Source organism: Micropterus dolomieu, linkage group LG20 (assembly GCF_021292245.1).
Source record: "Micropterus dolomieu isolate WLL.071019.BEF.003 ecotype Adirondacks linkage group LG20, ASM2129224v1, whole genome shotgun sequence".
Lineage (NCBI taxonomy): Eukaryota > Metazoa > Chordata > Actinopteri > Centrarchiformes > Centrarchidae > Micropterus > Micropterus dolomieu.
This window is the reverse complement of record NC_060169.1, coordinates 23,621,030-23,642,080: the sequence shown is the minus strand read 5'-3', so window position 1 is coordinate 23,642,080 and position 21,051 is coordinate 23,621,030. Positions and strand designations below refer to the sequence as shown.

At 40.6% G+C, this 21,051-nt stretch overlaps 2 protein-coding genes across 2 annotated transcripts in view; one reads left to right on the top strand and one right to left on the bottom strand.

Moving 5' to 3' along the window:
- The window catches only part of kif26ba (kinesin family member 26Ba), a 76,615-nt gene extending 68,861 nt beyond the window's left edge, over positions 1 to 7,754 (top strand). Inside the window, exons 24-26 of the mRNA XM_046033279.1 lie at positions 358 to 623; positions 1,712 to 1,862; positions 3,922 to 7,754. Coding sequence (XP_045889235.1) covers positions 358 to 623; positions 1,712 to 1,862; positions 3,922 to 4,070 — 566 coding nt within the window. The 3' untranslated portion in view covers positions 4,071 to 7,754. The remainder of the gene's footprint in view (positions 1 to 357; positions 624 to 1,711; positions 1,863 to 3,921) is intronic.
- A 6,733-nt stretch (positions 7,755 to 14,487) lies between these two features.
- smyd3 (SET and MYND domain containing 3) overlaps positions 14,488 to 21,051 on the bottom strand; it is a 98,071-nt gene continuing 91,507 nt past the window's right edge. The window contains exons 11-12 of the mRNA XM_046033367.1: positions 15,791 to 15,899; positions 14,488 to 15,664 (exon numbers count right to left, since the gene is read on the bottom strand). Of these exons, the coding sequence (XP_045889323.1) occupies positions 15,548 to 15,664; positions 15,791 to 15,899 (226 nt within the window). The 3' untranslated portion in view covers positions 14,488 to 15,547. The remainder of the gene's footprint in view (positions 15,665 to 15,790; positions 15,900 to 21,051) is intronic.

Below are 21,051 nucleotides of genomic sequence, written 5' to 3'. Positions count from 1 at the left end.
CGCTAGCGTGGCTCTGCCCAAAGATAACAAAATCTGCCTACCAGCACCTCTTAAGCTCACTAATTGAAACGTTATATTTCATTTGTTTAATCTATACAAAAACTGAAATGTAAAAAAATCTATTTGTTTTTCGGGCAGTTATACGCCGGACTATTTCTTGGGCAGGTGCAGTGTCTTCCTGGAGCCTTGTCTTGTCGTAGCGGTGAGGTTGCCAGGCAAACAGCAGTCTTTTTGTTAATAATAACTAATTCATGCTACTTAATATATGAATATGCGCTATAGTATATAGCACCAAATGTGTTTATATGTCTGTAAACACTTTATGTTTAACTCTAGTGGTGTTATGTGTTCATTCAGGCCTGCAGCGTCGCCGTCTGATCCCAGCACTGACCTTGGACTCTTCCTCCTCCTCACCATCTCACCGCTCTTCTAAACAGGCCATCACTTCCTCTTCTTCCTCCTCCTCTAGCCCAGGTGCGTGCTGGGTAGATGGCCCACTGGGGCCCCCAGTTCCCTCTAACCTCCGGGCCACGACGGCAACGACAGAAACCTTTGAGATCAAGGTGTACGAGATAGACGATGTTGAGCGACTGCAGAAGAGGAGAGACAAAGGAGGGAGCAAGGTGAGAGGGAGAAAGGAAGCGGGTGAGGTATGGGTGAGAAGAGGGAAGGAGAGACAGCCAGGTGGTAGAGGGTTGGTGTTTTGATCCCTATCTCCCCCTGCAGAGAGAATCTTCCCCCTCAAAAAAGGATTCTTCCTCACAGTTTTCCCGGTACAGTCCAGATTTTCAGTCCACTTTTCCAGATACAGCCTGTGAGAATTAAAGACATAGCAGGTACAGATCAGACTAAAGTTCTTCACTGGTGAAAGTAACTCATTCATATACAGTGTGGCTAAAGTGAGGGAAAGGGCTAAGATGAGGATACAGGAAGGAACAGAAAAAGGAGGAAGAAAGAGAATGGAGTGGAAAAAAGTATTTGGGAAAAAAAGAGGGAGCAAAGACAGCAAGAAAAGGTTACAGCAAGAGTGTGTGAAGAGAATGAGAAACCAGTATGGTGGAGGTGAGGTGGAATGAGGACTGGATGTGGGGATAATACAAAGAAGGTGGAGAGCCAAAGAGCAGAAAAAGAGGCCCAAATGGCATGAGGTATATTTCACTAGATGTCAATGAATTGATTTGATGAATAATAGTTGTGGGATATTAAAACAAGCAAAAACAACAGAAACAAGACATAGGAATAAGGGACCTGTTATTGTATGTGTCCATGAGGAAAGAAACTTAAGAAAAAATGATTAAAAATAAAACAGTATGGATTTTGACGAAATGCAGGAATCAACATTAGCTATACACTCGGCATGAATAGTGAGCTTTTTTTCACATAAATCTACATTCTCTTCCCCTCTGTGTTACTTTCAAAATACCATTTTAGAAATGATTAAAAGTTCCCAAGATTTTGCGGCGGGAGGAGGCATGTAATATAGATTTTCTCTGCTGTGGTCTTAAAAAAGCCACTTAACCCCCTACTTCTCCAGTGAAGCTGCTCAGTGTCCGAAAGTACTCGACTAGGGGTCACACTGAGAGTCATGAGGTGCAAATGTATGTAACTGTGTGCATGTTAAGCAGGCTGCTGCTGAAAGATAGCCAACACATTCCTCCGGATAAATAAAGGTGAAAAATCCACATCTGTGTGTCCTCTCTCTGCGTGTCAGGAAGTGGTGTATGTCAGTGCCAAGCTCCGTCTGTTGGAGCACCGTCAGCAGAGAATCAGTGAAGTCAGAGCAAAGTACCAGTGTCTGAAGAAGGAGCTGGAACAGACCAAACAGTACCTGATGTTGGAGCCACACAAATGGACCACAGAGTGTAAGTAGGAGTCGGACACAGTCAAGAGTGTGTGTGTGTGTGTGTGTGTGTGTGTGTGTGTGTGTGTGTGTGCGTGCGCGTCTGCTCCCAACTGTCTTATCATGTATTCTACAGAGCACACTACTGTATGTTGAGAATATTTCTTAAGGGACTTTGTTGATGTAACAGGGAAAGGTAAGACAGGTCTAGCTTAGAGTAATTTAGCTGACCCATAAATGTTTTCTGACATTCTAGCTTTAGGTATTTCTCACATATACTTTTCCATGTTAGGGAGACAACAATAGACTGATTAGAAACAGTAGCTCAGACGTCAGGCTAGCAGATATCAGTGTTCTCTGGGAATCTAACAAGGTTGAGTCCTACAAGAATGTTTACAAGAACTCACTGGCTCCACAGATACAGGTACAACTCATGGATAGTGAGAGATTCCAATATGATGAAGCACTGGAGTCTAAACATCAGATAGATAGTTGTTCTAGGTGAAAGGTGACCTAATAGGGAAACCTACAGGCGCTAGGGGGAAGACAGAAATATAAAAGGGACCACAAGATGTTATCCTTCAGATTTGGTGTTGGCATTTGACGCGTTCATATGTCGTATGCTGGCACTGTTTCTCCTCGGCCGGGCTCAATAAATAATGCTATGTTAAGTCTTCGTCAGTCTCCGAAACTTCTTCACACCTGAACCTGGCTCACAATATTTATCTTACACTATCTATCTAACACTGTACATACAGGCTGTAGCAGTTTCATCCAATTACTTTGTTTTGTTTGTTTGCTTTTGAAGGTTGAGAATTACGGTTCTTTACACGATAATGAATTGAAGACTAAGGCTGATGTAATTTTATATTGTCAGCAAATCCAATGAAAAGAAAACGAACAAAGCATTGGTTGGTATCAGATCTGTTTGTGGCTTGTAGCCCCAAGGCCACTGATTCCTTCTGAAGACGCAATGAACTTAGAAGATGAGTAACAAACATATTTTCATTTTTAAAAAGGCTCAGTAATTTCCTAAAACAGTGGTTCTCAAAGTGGGATCAGCAAAAAGGAGAATGATTTATTTTTACTATAATTCCATCCATAAATAACGACAGAACGTATGACTGTTTTGGTCATGGGTTTCATACACTATCTGTAATAAAACATCTAAATGCAAAATCCTATCAGATGGGGTTCCGTGGTCTAATTTGTGTGAGTTTAGGGGGTCCTTGACATGAAAAAGTGTGAGAACCACTGTCCTAAAACAGCTGGGCACTGCAGTTTTTAGCAAACTTTACTCAAACAGAAGTAAAATTTGTTGGGACTATTTTCAGCTGCGGATTAACACAGAGTTGGAACTTTTGTTGGTTATTAACAGCAGCAGGTGGGTGTCTGATCAAATTAAAATAACCTACAGTGCCCAGTGCAACAGTGGGGCACACTGATGTGTTTCTTAGAGTTACCTCAATGGCATAGAGCAATAAGATATATCAGGCTGGATACACAGACATCACTTGTTAGTCGTTTTAATTAATCGTTGGTTTCAGTGTTTTCATGAAATTTGTTGACAATGAGAAAACAACAGAATGTCACCAGACTCCTCCTTTAAAGGGATAGTAAGTGATTTGAATTCAGTTTTAAATTCAGCAAATATGTCCTCACTATTCACTCAAAAATCCAGTTGTCCTACACAGCCCTGGCTCCATTTATGGAAAAAGAAAGTGGTGTGGACCTGGCCACACAACATTGCTCCAGCCAATCAGCAACAGGTGGTGGTAGTGCCCGTGATGGGGGGAGGGGGGCAGTAGGAGAGAGAGTTCTATACTCCAGCACATTCGAACGTGCTGGACTCCAGGCACAGCAAAGAAGGAGAGATGGGCTACGGCGTTTCAATGCTGGAGAAACCTCAGAGATTTGGTGGAGTGTATTTGTTTAGCTGTTGAGTTCAAATATCAACAACCCTTCTGCACAATCACTTACTCTCCCTTTAAAAGGATGTATATGCTCACAAGTACATATACTGTAACATTGCCTTAGCAAGATTTGTCATATTTTTTCTCTGCCTGTCTGTCCATACCCAGTTGAGCTACAGCAGGCCTACGAAGTGGACTCTCTGGAGTATTTGGAAGCTCTGGAGACAGTGACGGACAAACTGGAGAGCAGAGTCAACTTCTGCAAAGCCCACCTCATGATGATCACCTGCTTTGACGTGTCCTCAAGACATCGGTAGACAGATGGAGGGATGGAGCCCTGGAGGACGGAGAGACAGACACACAGCTAGACTCAATTAGATGTCGACATTTGGACCTTTGACCCCTGATTAATCAAACACCTTTCGAAAATATCTCCTAAACAAACAAATACTGGGTGACTGGATAGTTGGGAAGGAGGGATACAGGGATGGACGGACCGCTAGATCCTGCATGTCATCCTTATGTCTCCTCCAGATGTAAGTAAGCAGAAGGACAGATGGATGGAGTGATGGTGGGATAAAAGGAATGGAGATATATAGAGACAGAAGAGTCCGTAGATTTCTTTCTTGTGGTTTGGAAACAACCTCAGAAACAGACATTGAACAGCATCTAACGGACATGCAACTTTGAATCAGATAAATGTGGCTGCCAAAGGGGCAGACAGATGGTTCTGAGTCTGAAAAGAAACATCAAACATAACCAAGTGAACAATTGGACTGCTGAGAGGCCTCTAAGACTGAGTCAAACATTTAGGAATGTATGGGGAGGAAAGGAGTTTAGAGAGGAACAAAAACTGTAATTTTTTAAACAAAGAAGATAAAAAAGAGTTGCAGGAGAGAAGAAAAACAATTTCTCCTATCATTTTAGAAGAGCACTTTTTAGAGTTTACGCTGTCGAGAGCCATCGGCTGTAAATACAGAGTGCTGACTACAGAATTGTCTGGTATTGTTGTGTGGTTAATAAAAGAGACTGACCAAGAGAAAGACAGGAAGACAAAGAAAAATGATTCAGATAAGTGCCTTGTGAACATTTCAACAATACCCAGACCAATTCTCTATCTCTCTGAATTTGTGTACTTGCAGTCAGTATGGTGCTAGCATAGAAGAAAAAACAACACAAAAGGTCAGTGTCCTTGGAAAATCTTTGAACTTATAGCCATTACTAAATGTGATGTTTTACTGTGGGTCAGTGTTTCACAATATCATAAACAGACTGTATGTTTAAATGGTCTTTTGTACACTGGTGCAAACTGGATCCCCAATTAAAAAAGTTAAAGAAGACCTACGGAACATGGAGATTAATACCAAGTCCTCTTTAAAACAACAAAACTTTTGCAAGGACAAAAAAACTAATTTGAAAAACTTACATGATTTTTCCAGGACACAGAGTTGTTTGTGTTTCATAAAAAGAAAAAACACACACACTAACTCTAGTTTCTTGCGGTGGTGGATATTTTTACCTTGACTTCACTCACAAAAAGAGCATATCTGAATTTTGACCCTCTGGGGCATACGTTTCCCCTGATCCAGATGTGATGGCTTTTTCATGTTCACAAAGCAATGAAAGATCTGAGTCACGTAGGAGTGGAAATGAAAATGTTTCTTCTCTGATCCAGTGTGTGAAGTACATCCATCGATTGACTTCACTGTCAGACTGATTGACAGGCACGCTGTCTGTTGTTTGTATCCGTGTTGTTCTGCTCTATTCTAAAAGAAACTGAATGATCCGTCAATGTGTGTGTTTTATAATAAGGTATCCTTTTTTATTTGAGTGCAATGGGACCATGTAGAGACGCTGTATGAAAGTAGGATAATGACAATAGGTTAAAGAGATATTTAAGAGTAAATTGGGAGGAAGGTACAGGTACAGGATAAGCCCATTGATATTCAGTGTTAAAATGTCCTCCTTCCTGTATTATTGAAACAAAGTCTAAACAAATTTAGACTATGGTTATAAGTGGGCTATTTAAATAGAACCAGTATTGTCTTTTATTGAAAGGGCACAGACATTATAAAAGAAGCAACTAAAATCTATATTTAAAGTAATGTAAGAGAACTAAAGAAAGAAAAGGATGATAACCAAATTAAGAAGATCTCTGCCTGGTTCCATTTTTTTGGACGGATAGCAACACTTATGATTTGTTGATATTAGTATCTATGGTGCTTGAGATGTTTATGATCTAAATGTTTGTACAAATATAAATATATGAAAGAGCCTGTTTCCCTCTGAAATACGGAACAATACCCTTCGAATGCTTCTTCTACATCGTCTGCTGTCCTCGACATCGTCAACCTCTCCTCTGAATGCCTTTTGTCCAGCATGCAGAGAGCATTTTGGGAGATCCTGTTTGTTGTCTCAGAGGTAAAGGATGAATAAGACACCAGCTCACAGGAGTGGAAAGGCTGTAATGATATTGGTTTGATTTGTCAAAAGCGTCGTAGTGCTAAATTGATCCTAATAGAGCAAACGCAGCTTTTTATCATTTCCACTGGACTAGCAGAGAAACAGGAAATTACTTTATGTGTTTATGGTCTTGATCTTCTCATGGCTGCGTAAAGCGGTAACAGTCATTAATTTCATGTGGCGTACACCTGCGATGACAGCCACAACATAACCTAGTGGGAAATTACCCCAGAAACTAAGATGCTTTTGACAGACTAGACCCATGAAGGGTTTTCACAGGAGGCAGGCAAAGCAGCCCTGTGACATCTCTGATCGTTTCAGTTCACCGTGCCAGTCATGAATGAAGGTTTATTTATTTGAGCTCAGGAGAGCAGAGTCGCTTATTATTATGCTCTTATTTATTTACACCTTATGATCTTAAAAGTTACTATGCATTTAAGAAAAAGAAAAAAAATAACTGTACATACTTTGCTGAGCCCATGTCATATATAAATATTTATACACATATCATATGTACGCTCATTTTTATTTTATATATTTCCTGTTGATTTTACTTTGCTCCTGTTGTTCCTGTTGGAGATTTTAATGGGTTTGGATTTCCTTAAACATTCACATCCAAGGTAGTTTGAGCTAACAGGAATTTCGGTCGATTAATTACAGAACCAGACCAGAACTTAAAAATTATTTTTTCACATGTGAAGAAGAAAACCGTGTTGTTGACACAAAACAGTATATTCTGCAGTATTAACTACAGCCTTGTGTACTTAAAAGTGAATGTTTCGGGAACCCCAACCTCTGGATGAGCTAAACAGCCTGTGTTTGTTTCCAGATTTAAAATGCTATGTGTGACGTTTCTTCCTTGATGTGTCACTGCCAAATCTGCCGTGGTAGCGCTTTATAATTCTAGCAATAATTGTGAAGAACACCTGAGGTTTTGGGGGACCCATATTGTTAAAAGATAATGTAACACTCAAATTGTTTGTTTGTACTTCATGAGAGGCAACCATGCTAAAAGGGATGTACTCACTGTCCGGTGCTTTAAATAAAATGATTCACCAAATGCCATCTGTTTTATCAGGTTGGAGTATTTAGGAATTATAGTGTGTTATCTGGAAATCTGACACATAGCAGTTTTAAGTACTGTGTTTTAAAGTCTGGGTCAGAACACATTTTCCAGAAACAGATTTTATCAGTAGCAGAAAGACACAGAGATCTGATCAGTAGTAAGGCAGTGGGTCACTGGTTGGAAAATCTCTACATAACTGATAAAACCAGTTTGTTTGTGTCAGTTAAAAGTGCCAATCTGCTGAGTAGAACAATGAGTTATTTCCTTTGAGTATTAAGAAGAGTTACGAGACATGATCTGTGCAAACAAGAGAATAAGAAGTGTGAGATTTTCACTATGTCGTTTCCATGATTCAAGACAACGACCATAACGTCCTCTGCAGATTTACTGTTTCTGAGAAATGTGGTCTGACACATTGTGTTGATGGAAGAGCAAGCTGGAGGGATGTAAATAAAGAAATGTATTGAAAGAGTTTCACATCTGATTCTTCATTCTTTCATTATAGAATAGTCAACTAAGCATCAGCCAGACATCCGGGCATGTGGTTACTTTCAATAGAAGAAAGTATGTTTTTAGCAATGTGTTTTTCCACATCACCTAAAAATAATTTTGGTATCATTAGTCACTTTCTATTTGGGATAACAATATTATTCCACTATCAGGTAGCCTGCAGTTGATCACTGCAAAGCCTCAACCGTTCATTTGTTTCTTCTAAGATATTTTGAAATTTGTTATGATCCAGTTATTTCTGCCAGATATGGCCAAACCCTGTCACCCACGTCTCTTCCACAGAACTCGAGAAAAGACTGATGAACATAGAGAAATTATTTCCACTGCAGCCTCCTGTCTTAGTCAGCTGACTGTGCCTGGAAACCATAATCTTGTAATAGATGCTAACAAGTGAGATATCAGTCACATGTCACAGGAACATTGGGAAAGGCTCCTTCCAAAATAACCATGCAAAAATAACCCCAACTCTCTCACAAGGAATGCTGGTAATAAACCATAATTCAATATTCTTATTGGCTATTTAATTCTAGGTGGCTTTCTAAAAAATACACAAAATAGCATTTGGGTTTTGTTAAAGGTAGAATGAGGAGAGTTGCTGTTTGTAACCACACCATTCAAAGTTCGCCCCTCCTCCACAGCTCAACAAGCGAGAGAGAGCAGTGATGGTCAAGCGAGCTAGAGAGAGAATGAAGAGAGGGAGGATTACGTTAAATAAACACAGCCACATCTCCGCACAACACTGTGGGAAGTATTTTTGTGTGAATACAGACAAAGAGCTTCATCCAGTCCTGTGGCCTCTCTTCTCTGCTCTCTGTGTGCAGCTCAGCTTCGTCTTCGGTCAAACAGACCTGCAGCTCTTTATACATCCTGTTTTTTACTAGATATCCCTTCCAGTGTGTGTGTGTGTGTGTGTGTGTGTGTGTGTGTGTGTGTGTGTGTGTGTGTGTGTGTGTGTGTGTGTGTGTGTGTGTGTGTGTGTGTGTGTGTGTGTGTGTGTGTGTGTGTGTACACCTTTAATAGCCTGCAGGCAGCTTTCTAGGTGACATATTGCCCTATTGAGCCTGCTTTGATCAGCCACGCAAAGCAGAGAACAGGAAGGAAGGAATCGGAGACAGAGGGAGAGAATAGACGAGAGAAGAGAGGAGAATACAGGTGGCAAAGGGGGATTGCAATGTAAGAGGGAAGTCAAGTGAAGAAGAAGAAAGGATTACATTTTAGAAAAGTGGAGAAGAGGGGGACGAGGTGTAAAAGAGCTGAAGCCGTGCAAGAGAAATAAGATGGGTGAGGTTAGGGAGGACAAAATAGGGTGACAAGTGGATCCAGGTAATAAAAAAAACATTTAATTTCACCTATTCTCTAAAATGATTTATCTTGGGCAAGAGAAAGAGTTTAATTCCTTGCCCAGATAGCAAAATTAATTTCCCTGCAAAAGTCCAATGTTCCGTGTTGTTGTAGTCCCTGAGATTGGTAATTAATTTGATAATTGTTAGTAATAATAGTAATCTTGTTTTATACAAGTGAATCTTTTTCGTAATTTCCCTCTCTATAATAGCCATTTGTGGAATTAGGCCACTTTAATAATATGGGCTAAAGAACAATGGCTGAACACAGTGTACTTCTATAAAGAACTAGAAAACCCCACTGATTAACTCTTGAATGTTATCTTCAATATTACATTTAACTTTTTTTCTATCTCCCTGTTCTTTTTTACTTCAATGTGGTTTTCAGGCAGTTCACATGCAAAATATACTTCACTCTTAACAGGGATTTAACAAATTATTTTTTTAATTTTAACTACAGCTAATGTGGTGACTTAATGCTGTTCTCCAGAAATAAATTTAGTCATAGTGACTCATCTAATTATAATAACATAAACTTACTAAAAAGTAAAAACATTTGAAACAACTCTAACAGCAACTACTACACCTGGGTGTAGCTCTGTAAGGCTGAACTTTGGTGGTGCTAAATGCTAACATCAGCATTAACATTTTATTTTTTGTGCATTAGATTGCTAACATTATTATTAAGGTGGTCATATTATGCTCATTTTCAGGTAGCACCTCTTTTCACCCTGTGTGTTCACCGCACTGATGTAGCTTCCGCAGTTACCTCTTTAAGCTATAAACCAAAATACTGGACAAATATAAAATGCGACCTGATGATGGAGAAAAGATAAGAGATAACCAAAGGGATTAGAGTTTATAATGAGAGAAACATGAATGTTTGAACTAAATGTCATTGTAATCCATCCAATATTTGTTGAGACATTTCACTCAAAACCACAAATGTTAACCCCAAGGTGGCACTAGAGGAAAAATCTATCACCAGTCTTTAGAAGTCCCTGTCTGGGACACATGAATGTCTGGACTGGTGCGAATCCATTAAGTAAATGTATATACCAGTAAGTCACAGGTGTGAACTTTCACCTGCTTATGTCAGGGTAATCACCAAAGTCAGTAGGAGTCATCCACTGGAGATCAAAAATATCACCGCAATCCATCCAGTGAGGAGCAAAGCAGCGGACCCACCAACTGACAGACCGACCGATAGTACCATCCCTAGAGTCATGGCTCTAACATGGCTAAAAAATCACCATAAAAGAAACAAGCAACTTTCACTTCAACCGGGGCTCATGGTGATTTTTAAATGTGAGCATGTAGCTGCAATAGAGGCAGTTACTGTTCCGTTCAACAGTACTTAAGAGTGGGGTGGTCAGAGAACAGAGATTTTGTCTGGCTTTTCATTTTAAAGTCACTGACATAGTGGGAATTGATACCTGAGATAAAATCTACTGTCTCTGGGTATTATTACACTTTGAAAATAGCAGCTTTTCAGTATAAGAAACCTTAAACAGAATTGGAAAACTTTGATTTAGTTATCATCCAATGCCAATGCTTGATTCTTAGAGGTGGGTGTACATTTGGATTACAGATTGTGGTCTGTAGGTACAATAACAATGTAAATGGAAGATGTGATAATAAAAAAGAGATGATAGCAGGGAGAGAGTAAAGAGAGTGTAAAGGTGAGGTGGTGCAGGGGGGAGACAGAGGGGAGTGTCTCTGAAATAAATGTGAAAATTGAAAATGGGGGAGAGTAAATAGCTAGAGGGTGAGTGAATGAAGATGGGTTAAAACCACTCAGTGTCCTTTTTTGTGATTGGCTCAGGCTGCCTGCAGAGACACGCGGCGAAAGAGAGAGGCGAGCCGCCACTGAATAGTGAATTTAATTTGAAAGCCTTTGGGGAGTGAGAGAGACAGAAAATGGGGGAGAGACAGTGAGTGACAGAGAGGGACAGACAGAGGGTTATGGTTTTACTATAGTAAATCTAATTTAATGGCCGTTAAGAGGTGAGAGGAGAAAGGGAGAGAGTGAGAGACAGAAAGCAACAGAGCCAATGAAGTGAGTAATGGAGGTAGGAGCAGCAGCAGTGCACAGCTGGACAGACTCTTCCACAGACCATTCAGTCCACTAGGGTCATTACAGCATTACTCCATTCAGTCTTCACATCCACTTCATTTAGTCTCCCCAAGATACAATTAACAAAAGCCTTTTCTCTTTATTTCCATACATCCATCTATTTTCTGCCACTTATCCAGGGCTGGGTTGCACTGGCAGCAGGCAAAGCAAGGTAGTCCTGACATACCTCTCCCCAGCAACGTTTTACAGCTACTCCAGGGGGATCCAAAGCCAGATGAGATCTCTCTCTCCAGCACGTTCTGGGTAGACCTATAGGGTTTTCTACCAGTTGGACAGGCCAAGAAAACCTCCAAACGAAGGTGCCCAGGCGGCATCCTGATCAGATGCCCGAACCAACTAAACTGGCTGCTTTCAATGTGAAGAAGCAGCAGCTCAGCAGATGTCTGAGCTCCTTAGCCTGTCTCTAAGAGTGAGCACATATAGGTGAGGGTTGGAATGCAGGTCCAATCGTAAATTGACCAGTCTTCACCATGATGATCCTACATTACAGCTGACTTCAACCCAATCCGCCTGTCCATCTCACGCTCCATTTTGTCCTAACTCGTGTAGAAGACCCAGAGAAACTTAATCTCCTTCACCTGTGGCCGTAACATGCTGCAGGGGGTTGGCCATTTTCCGGTAGAGAACACGGCCTCCATGAAAATCACAGATTCGGAAACAAGGGACAACCCTGGTGGGGCCCAACACCTGTAGAGAACACACACAATGGCGCCGCCAGTGGCCCCCCCTGGCACGGAGCATATGTATAAAATGCCATATACTGTATATATTATGTAACCCCTGCGTTTGAGTTAAAAGGTGTATAGCAGCATAAAAATGTTGTCATATTAGGCTCTGTCACTTTAAGAGGGTAACCTCTGACCCTGAGCTGTGACAGAATATGTTGTTTATTTTAGGAGAGGCCTCCGATTCGTTAAGGTGCTGGACTAACGGGCAGAGCGGATCGGAGTACACTGGTGTTGTGCCGAATGTGTGTTTTCTTTGGAGGTAGCGACCAACTGCAGAAGAAAGAAAGGTGTAATTTAATTAATGTACAGAGACAGTTAGTAGCCTGGCTAGTTTATAATAACTTTGTCACACTGCTACACAGTTTTGTGTATTGTACTGTGTGAGAGCCATTTGTCTGCAGATAGCAACAGATTAGCACCATCGCTAGTAGCAAGCTAAGCGTACGAATACTGGAGCCCCTGACAGCGCCGTGTGTGACCAGTTGTAAACGTTATTCTTCGAGGGAGACCGTCCTGTGCCTGTTTTCATCTTCATCTTTCTGAGAGGATTGCAAAACGTGAGAACAGCGGGAGTCATCTGGACGATGCTGTGAAACTGGGCTCAACATTACTTAGAAGGGTAAACATCGCAACAGGCGCTCCATTGAGCAGCATAACAAACACTTATCATCCTGACTCTGCTGCTGGTCCCTGCATGGGACAAGTTGCTGTGCTGGATCGGTTGAGACTAGGCTACGGATTACGGTTGTTGTCATAATGTTGTTGTGTCATAGCCACTTTCATATTGCCTTATTATTCGGGATTATTAGGCCAATATGCTGGCTCGCTGAGCTATATGAGAGGTACAGAGCTGGGAATGGGATAACGTTATATATTGGCAGACATTCTTTCCATTATGATTGCAGGATCTCTGGATCCCTAAAACGTTGTCTGTGCACATCGTTGTTGACTTCAGCGGTGTTTAGCTCACTGCTGTTTGCTTTTGGCCCTATAGGCTCATTTGTTCTGAGCTTGTTTGTGTCGGTTTAAACATTGCATTCTTAATTTAGGTTTGTGACAGTGGTACTGTAACTTGTCCTCTCTCTCGCTGTGTTTTGTGGAGCAATGCTGTTTGTTAACATGTTAAAAAAAACAGTAGCAAGAGAGAGTATTGTAGTTTTACTGGTATCTATGTTTTGAAATGGTTGGTGCTCCACCATTTTTACATATAAATATGACACTGGTCAAATCGTAAAAAAGTGGGATATTTCCAGAATAACTATCGTAGTTGTTTGTAACAAGAATAACACCAAACTTGTGAAATAGTATGTTATAAATAATTACACAACTCTATACAGACACATATCGTATATTTCAATTTGAATTGAAAAATATATATATTTAAGCTCCATGATGTCTGTAATCTTGAGTAGACTTGTTCCCAGTAAATGTTTTGTTCCTCCCCATCAATGCACTCCTACAAATAAAAGCTATATTTGTCTTTTTAAGGAAAAGGTCAACTAGCCTATTTAAGGAACAATTAATTGCCTAACACATAGAGATAATACATTAAACAGGATTTTTATGGAATGTTAATTGAACTGGTTTTAGTCTACGGACATTAGACAACTAGTAGGCCTAACATTAACTGTAAACTAAGAAACCAAAGTAATTCAGTCTGATTCCTTCACTCATATTTATACGTAGTATTCAACTAGTCTATATAGTGCATAATAGAATGTATGGCTTTTGGTTTAGTGTGCCACCCCAGGATTTTCAGTGGCCCCATTCGGCCACCCCTAATTTTCTGGGGGCGCCACTGATATACACATGTCGGGGGGGAAAAATTATAAGTGTAGTTGTAGTTGTTTTTTCTGTAATTATTGTCAGTATTAAAAAGACTATGTGTGTTGAAAGAAGTGTTATGCTGAGAAACATTAAACAGAGAACACTGAACAGATAACTAGCCTGTGATGGATGAACGGTTTCTAACATGTCAGCTATTCCAGTAGTGAGAGAGCAAAATGTGTCAGTTATTTGTGACCTTAAAGGGAACATATTATCACTCTAATCCTGTCATAACCCATAGAAACACACAAACACACACACACACACACACACACACACACACACACACACACACAGGAAATGTTGTCATCAGTTTGCAAACAGTAGAATTTGGGGATTAACATGGGAAGTGTGTGTGTGTGAGAGTGAGAAACACATTACCACATTCCATCAGAAAACACTCTGGGCTTAACTTGGAAGTCACACACTGACAGAGTAACACACAACAACGTGGATTAACTTGGGAAGTGTGTGATGGATATGTAAAGAGGAAAGATGGATGTTTTGAAAACCTGACTTTACTAAAACAACACACACGCATGTACGCACACACTCATCTCTCATCTAGATGGTATGTGCAGATTAAACACAGGAGACAGAGGCCTACAGCCTCTCTCTCTCTCTAGAACAGCTTACTTTGTATGTCAATAAACTTGAACAAAGCAAAATAGATCTTTTAATGTACCTTCAGATACAGATTAAACAAACAACACATTGTGTTAAGTAGTGGGCTGTATGTGTATTAAACTTGGGAAAAAGCCGCGCAAGCTGTTTCCATGTACTTCCAGACTTTACTACATGCTAAACTTGGCTAATCGGCACCCAGCTCTTTCTCCATAGTACTGCACAGACTTGAGATTCATATATAATTTCTCATCTCACTCTCGCATATTAACCAAAATGTTGAACTATTTCTTTAAAGGGATTGTTAGTGAATGAGGTATATAATGCTCCCTGGGTTGCAATATTTTGTAATATGTAATTTCATAAAAGCTGTAATATTTTGAGGAAAATATGAAACCCCTATATTACCACCTTGTTCCAGACTGAAATATCTCAAAAACTATTTCATGGGTTGCTATAAAACTTTGTTCAGACATATATAGTGCCCACACTATGAATCACAATGACTTTGGTGATCTTTGGTGACTTTTTTTCTTCTATGAAGTTGACATCTGTGGTTTTTAGTAAAATTGTCTGTTGGATGGATAACTATAAATTTTGCTACACACTTCCATGTCCCCCTGAAGATGAACTACGATTCCTTTACTTCTCATTTAGCGCCACCATCAGGTTGAAATTTCATTATGTGTAATACTTTGGTCTATGACCAAAAACCAGCAGCTGTGTTCGGTGCTAAATGCCAAATATTAGCATTCAAACATGCAAAACTTGCTTATAACTAGATACAGCCTCACAGAGCTGCTAGCATTGCTGTAAACTTATGTCTTGTTGAACCATAATAAGAAATTTCACTCAGTTTTAACAAAATGAAAAATGAAGGTCAAAGCAACATCAAATAAACTATGTGAGAAAATGAAAAAACAGACTGTAGACTTACTGACATTCATCAGATGTAATTAAGCTAAAAATTTATATTGCTCTTTCACACCTTTTGTTCATTCTGCAAATCTAATAAATCTGATGATTGGGACTGATGAATACACATTACATAACATTAAAACTATGAGAAGCTAAGGTGTACAAGAGTGCAGGCTGTGTCTCAGTGACTGCTGGATGAATGTTGAACCATCTCAGTACGACATTCCTCCATCTTCATCAAAAGACCACTGGTCATGGGGTGCCTGTCACCGTGCGTCAGCTTTATGATTTGATAGGCCTGGGAAAGGAGAAATGAACATGCTGCTATTAACTAATATGAATGATGGACACAACAATGACTATCACTGTACCAAATATCCCTGTGCTTTTACTGCAGCAATTCTCAGTATTTCATCACTCACACCTGTTTGAATGTGTCCAAAGCGTCCTCAGTGCATTCCAGGTAATGTTGCAACTTTCCGACTCTCATCAGCTGGAGTCCGTGGACCGGATGGGGATCAGGGAAGTACTGTCTTTAGAAGGGAGAGGGAAAGAGAAGATATATATTGTCTAAATATTGCTTTTACTCCATTTATGCTGTTTCTTCTGGTATCTTACAGTATGAATTGTTATTACGATTCTAAATGCTGTGCTTTTCGCTGAAAAATGCTATATATTGTTAATGAAATGAGTATACGTTTCTAAGCTCATGTAGGAGCTGTTAATACTTCATCTTATCTGAAAATATTAAATAATAATTGCTCAGTTTAATGGTTGTAATCCACACTCTACCATCAATCTATTCATTTTAATGGGTGTCTGCAGGCTAAGCAAGGTACCTCTAACATCCTTTCCCCTAGCCCAAGATCCATCATGACTTACTGCCAAAAATGCAGACACAGCTCTCCCTCTGGTTATACACCGCTGGGTGGCTTCTATCAAAAATGTCTGTCTGTCACCCAATATTCCCATAGTATCCCCAGGGGGACACGATAAAAAAAAACCCTGTAGGCTGGATGGCCAACCTCCCATCATCCCTCTGGTATCCTTGCAAGAATAAAGAGCTGGTCCAATGTTACATGACCAGTATGGATTCCACATTTCTCTTCTGGTCCCATTTTTTAAACATGGAAACCACCACAGGCACTGTCCTTGATATGGCGTGACAATGGCGAGATGACATTTTGGAATTAGGATCAGCAGTTAGGGTATAATTCTGCGCAGCTTTATAAGGAAATCTGATTTGAAACCATGCATACTATACTTGTGTAACACTGACTATTGAGTAATTGTTGATATCTTTAACCGTTTTTAGGCAGCCATAAAAAGACAGTTAAAGCAAATTATTCATTACATGATGAAGTTTGATCGGAGTTCACTTTTAAAGAGAAGTGCACACTTGAAGTAGCATCAATTTGAAAAAAGTGCACTTTACCAGTTACTTTAATTTGTCGGTTTGTCACTGTGAGGCCTGAGGAGATCCACTTACACAGCACAGACATCAGACAACAGGACAGATGATTATATGGACAAGACTAATAAAATATGCTTTGCCAGTCAGTGTCTGTATAAAAGTGTGGTGCAAATACAAGTAGGAGTGTATGAGAAAAAGGAACTGCCTTAAAAACAGCAAGAAAAAAGAGATTATTTAAGTATGTGCAGGTGTGCATTATACATGTCTGTGTTTTTGTTGTCTGAATATACCTGCCTGAACATGTTGGTGTGTTTGCATGTGTGTGTTATATGTCTGTGTGTCTGAGGTCCCACTTCTCTACATTATTTACCATTGCACTACTTTAACACAGAAACACATAAAGTATATATACATAAACTACTTGTACGTACTGTACTCGCAAATATAAAAATGTGCTCAATGTCCTCCAAATGTCCTCAGTGTATCTGTGCACTGTGTATTTATGCATGAATATACTGGTTATTATCCACAAAACAAACAGGTGCACACTGTCACAATGCAGTGAGAAAGATACAGAAAAAGCAACTGTTGCTTGACTTTGTTGGATGCCAAGGTTTTGATCAGTAAGATGTGTATCCATAATGACAGAGCCAGAGTTCTGATCAGCCTGATCAATGATTTTCACATTAACAGATTCCCAAAACTCTTATATCCTATCTGATTTATGTCTTGAAAATAATTATGTGATAAATAAATACGCATTTTTACGCACACATGCATGCAAATGGATCCGCATTGATGCTTAATACCTTTGTACACATATAAACACACATGTTATAAAGAGGCAGTTCACACACACAAACAACTGGGACACTCCCTGTCCTATAAAGATAAATACACACCAGAGACTCTTAGGAAGCAGCTTTGTTGTTGGTAAACACTGGAGTTCTCAAAACATTCATTTACCCGACTCTGGTTTGTCATTTATCCTCTTTTCTTCTCCACACCCTTCTCTAATCTCTTCTTCCTTTTCCTATTTCACATCTCCTTTGCACTGCGCTCCCTCCTGTTTATATTTGTGCTTTTTGCCCCGCTAGCTGCAGGGATTAAAGTTGGTGATGTCGGTCTGTACCTTCTCTCCTCTGCTGCACTCCATTCACTCTCCTCTACTCTACCTGTGCTGCCCTCTTAAGTTTCTTCTTCCTGTTCTCTCTCTCTCTCCCTCACTCTCTGTGTTTTTCTTTTGATTACACATACAAAATGTTTTCATTTAAAAAAATTTATGTAACCGCTGATGACATTTAAATGCCCTCTGACAAAGCACATTAAGACGTAAACCCTTCTCCATTTAAATTTCTTGTCTGGCACACAAGCACGCACGCACAAAAGTGCTGCATGTAAACACAGAAACATGAATACAGCATTAATATATGAGCGTGCATGCACACAAAGATAAGGTCAATTTGAATCCACTTCACCCTCTATAACCTGGTTTATTTGCCAGATTTAACTTCTCTCCAGAGTAAACAAACCAGAGAGGGTCCAACATGCCCTCAATTCAATCATATATAAATAGAAACTGCACTTCATCTGCTATTAACAGATCATTAATGTAATTTCTTTAATGAACTTGCCAGGGCCAGAGTCATTTTAGAACTCTAGATTTGATACATTTCCGGTAGTTTTCACTCAGAATGCCAACACACCCCTTTTGTTCATACATTCATGCCTAACTGAACTACTAACTGACAAGCCTACCAATTACAGAGGTGGTCCCTGGTTCTGCAGTTAAAACTGAATCATTAAACAGGAAGTTCAAAGACTAAACCAACAACATTAGTCGTCCGTGAATAATAACAAGTTACAATATTGATTTAATTACCAATCCACTGATTCAAGCTGCCATGACATGTAAACACACACATCAACACCAAACCCCAATTATATTTCCTCTTTGCATGTAGAACCACACAGCAATTAAAATAATTTCATTAACTTGTCTCCTGAATTCTCCCCTCCTTTTTTTCCCCGGGAGAGTAAATTGAAGGAAAAGCTAGTTAGAAAGCCATAGCTCTCGGCAATAAGTGTGAGAAGGGGCAAGAAGGAGAAATTAATAGTTGTGGAAAAGTGTAGCATTTCCAGGCAAATGCAGTGGAACTAATGAGACTCTTGTTTGGAAGTGAAGATCCACACCCTGTTGTTACTGAGTGGGAGACAAGGATTATCTTACTAAGTAGAAAACCGAAGGAGAACGAAAACGTGGAGGAATGATTATTCGTGAGTATTCTCCTTAATTGCATTTTGTTTTCTGTCCAATGCAACAGTAAATTGAAATTCTAGATTTCCAGTTAGCAAACTTAGCACTGGCACGCATCCTTTATTAAGACAAAGGAAATTTAAATAAGATTTTAGCCGCTGCTTCTTTTTGAGACACATTATCACTTGAAGGAATCCAGATAAAAGCATTTTCATTGCAGGAGAGTCTCTTAAGCCACTAATAATAATAACTTATATTTATATAGCACCTTTCATGAGACCCAAGGATGCTTTACACATAATTGCAGAGACGAAGCAATAAAAAGTCATTCATGGTTGAATGCCTTTGTGAAGAGGTGGGTTTTTAGGAGTTTTTTGAAGGTGTCTAGAGAGGGAGCATTTCGGATCTCTGTGGGGATGGAGTTCCAGAAGGTGGGGGCTGCAACGCTGAGGCTCTGTCCCCAAAAGTCCGCAGTCTGGTGTGGGGGACAGAGAGCAGGCCCTTGTCCGAGGACCGCATGTAACGTGAGGGGGAGTAGGGTTGGAGAAGGTCCAGTAGGTACTGGGGGGCAGTGGCATGGAGAGATTTATAGGTGAGGAGTAGGATTTTGTAGGTGATGCGGAATTTGACCGTGAGGATTGGGGTGATGTGCTGCCATGACCTAGTGTGTGTGAGAACCCTGGCAGACGAGTTCTGGACATATTGTAGCCTGTGCAGGACCTTGCTGGGTACCCCATACAGGACACCATTACAGTAGTACAAGCGGGAGTTGATGAAGGCATGGATGAGAGACTCTGCCACAGAGTCTAAGAGTGATGGTCAAAGTCTGGAGATGTTTTTGAGGTGGTAGAAAGCAGATATGGAAATGAGTTTGACATGTGACTGGAAGGAAAGGGTGGAGTTCAAAATGACACCAAGGTTGCGGACTTCTTGGGATGGAGAGATGGAGCAACCATCCACTTTGAGGAGTAGATCACCTACCCTCAGGAGCAGCGGCTTGGGAGCCACTACCATTAGCTCCGTTTTGCTGCTGAGCCTTGAGGCACACCTTGTTTGACTGGGGCCAGGGTGGAGCTAGAGTCTCTAAAGGTGACAAACTGTTCCCTATTGGAGAGATATGACTGAAACCAGGAGAGTGCTGAACCGGTGAGGCCAACATATTCAGATAGACGGTTGAGAAGGATGGTATGGGACACTGTGTCAAAGGCTGCAGAGAGATCTAGAAGAATGAGGATGCTGATATGTCCAGAATGAGCGGCGAGGAGGAGGTCATTAGTGATTTTGATGAGGGAGGTCTCAGTGATGTGATGTGCTCTGAAGCCAGATTGAAGGGGTTCATAGAGATCATAGTGGGACATGTGTTGATGAAGTTGGGCGGCAACTGCTCTTTCCAGGATTTTGCTCATGAAGGGAAGGTTGGAAATCGGACGGTAGTTGCTGAGGTCATCAGGTCCAAACTGGGCTTTTTGAGAATAGGAGTAACGGCAGCGGATTTGAAGCAGGAGGGTACCAACCCAGATACCAGAGAAGTGTTTATGATCTCCACCACGATGACACAGAGGGTAGAGAGGCATGCCTTGACCAAGATAGTAGGCATGGGGTCCAGTGAACAGGTTCTTGGCTCTGGTAACCAACTTGACAACTTTAAGGAAGCTAAGAAGGAAGAAGGAGGAGAGGCAGTGCTGTGGCAAGCATGCAGCAGAGGGGGGGGGCACCATCATGAGGGTGAGTTGTGGTTAGAGGGTCAGGAGTAGGAGGCAGCAGTTGTTGATGGAGTCCACTTTTTCCTGAAAGAAATCCAGGAATTTGGAGCAGAAGTGTCAAAGGGGCAGGGGGCATCATGAGGGCAGAGCAGCCGGTTTATGGTGGAGAAAAGCATTCTTTGTTGCTTTTACTGGTTAACAATGATTGTGGAATAGTAGTATGTTTTGGCCTTGGAGAGAGCTTCTTTGTAAGACCTCACATGGTCTTTGAAGGCCTCTAGGTGGACAGTGAGGCCAGATTTTTTATGAAG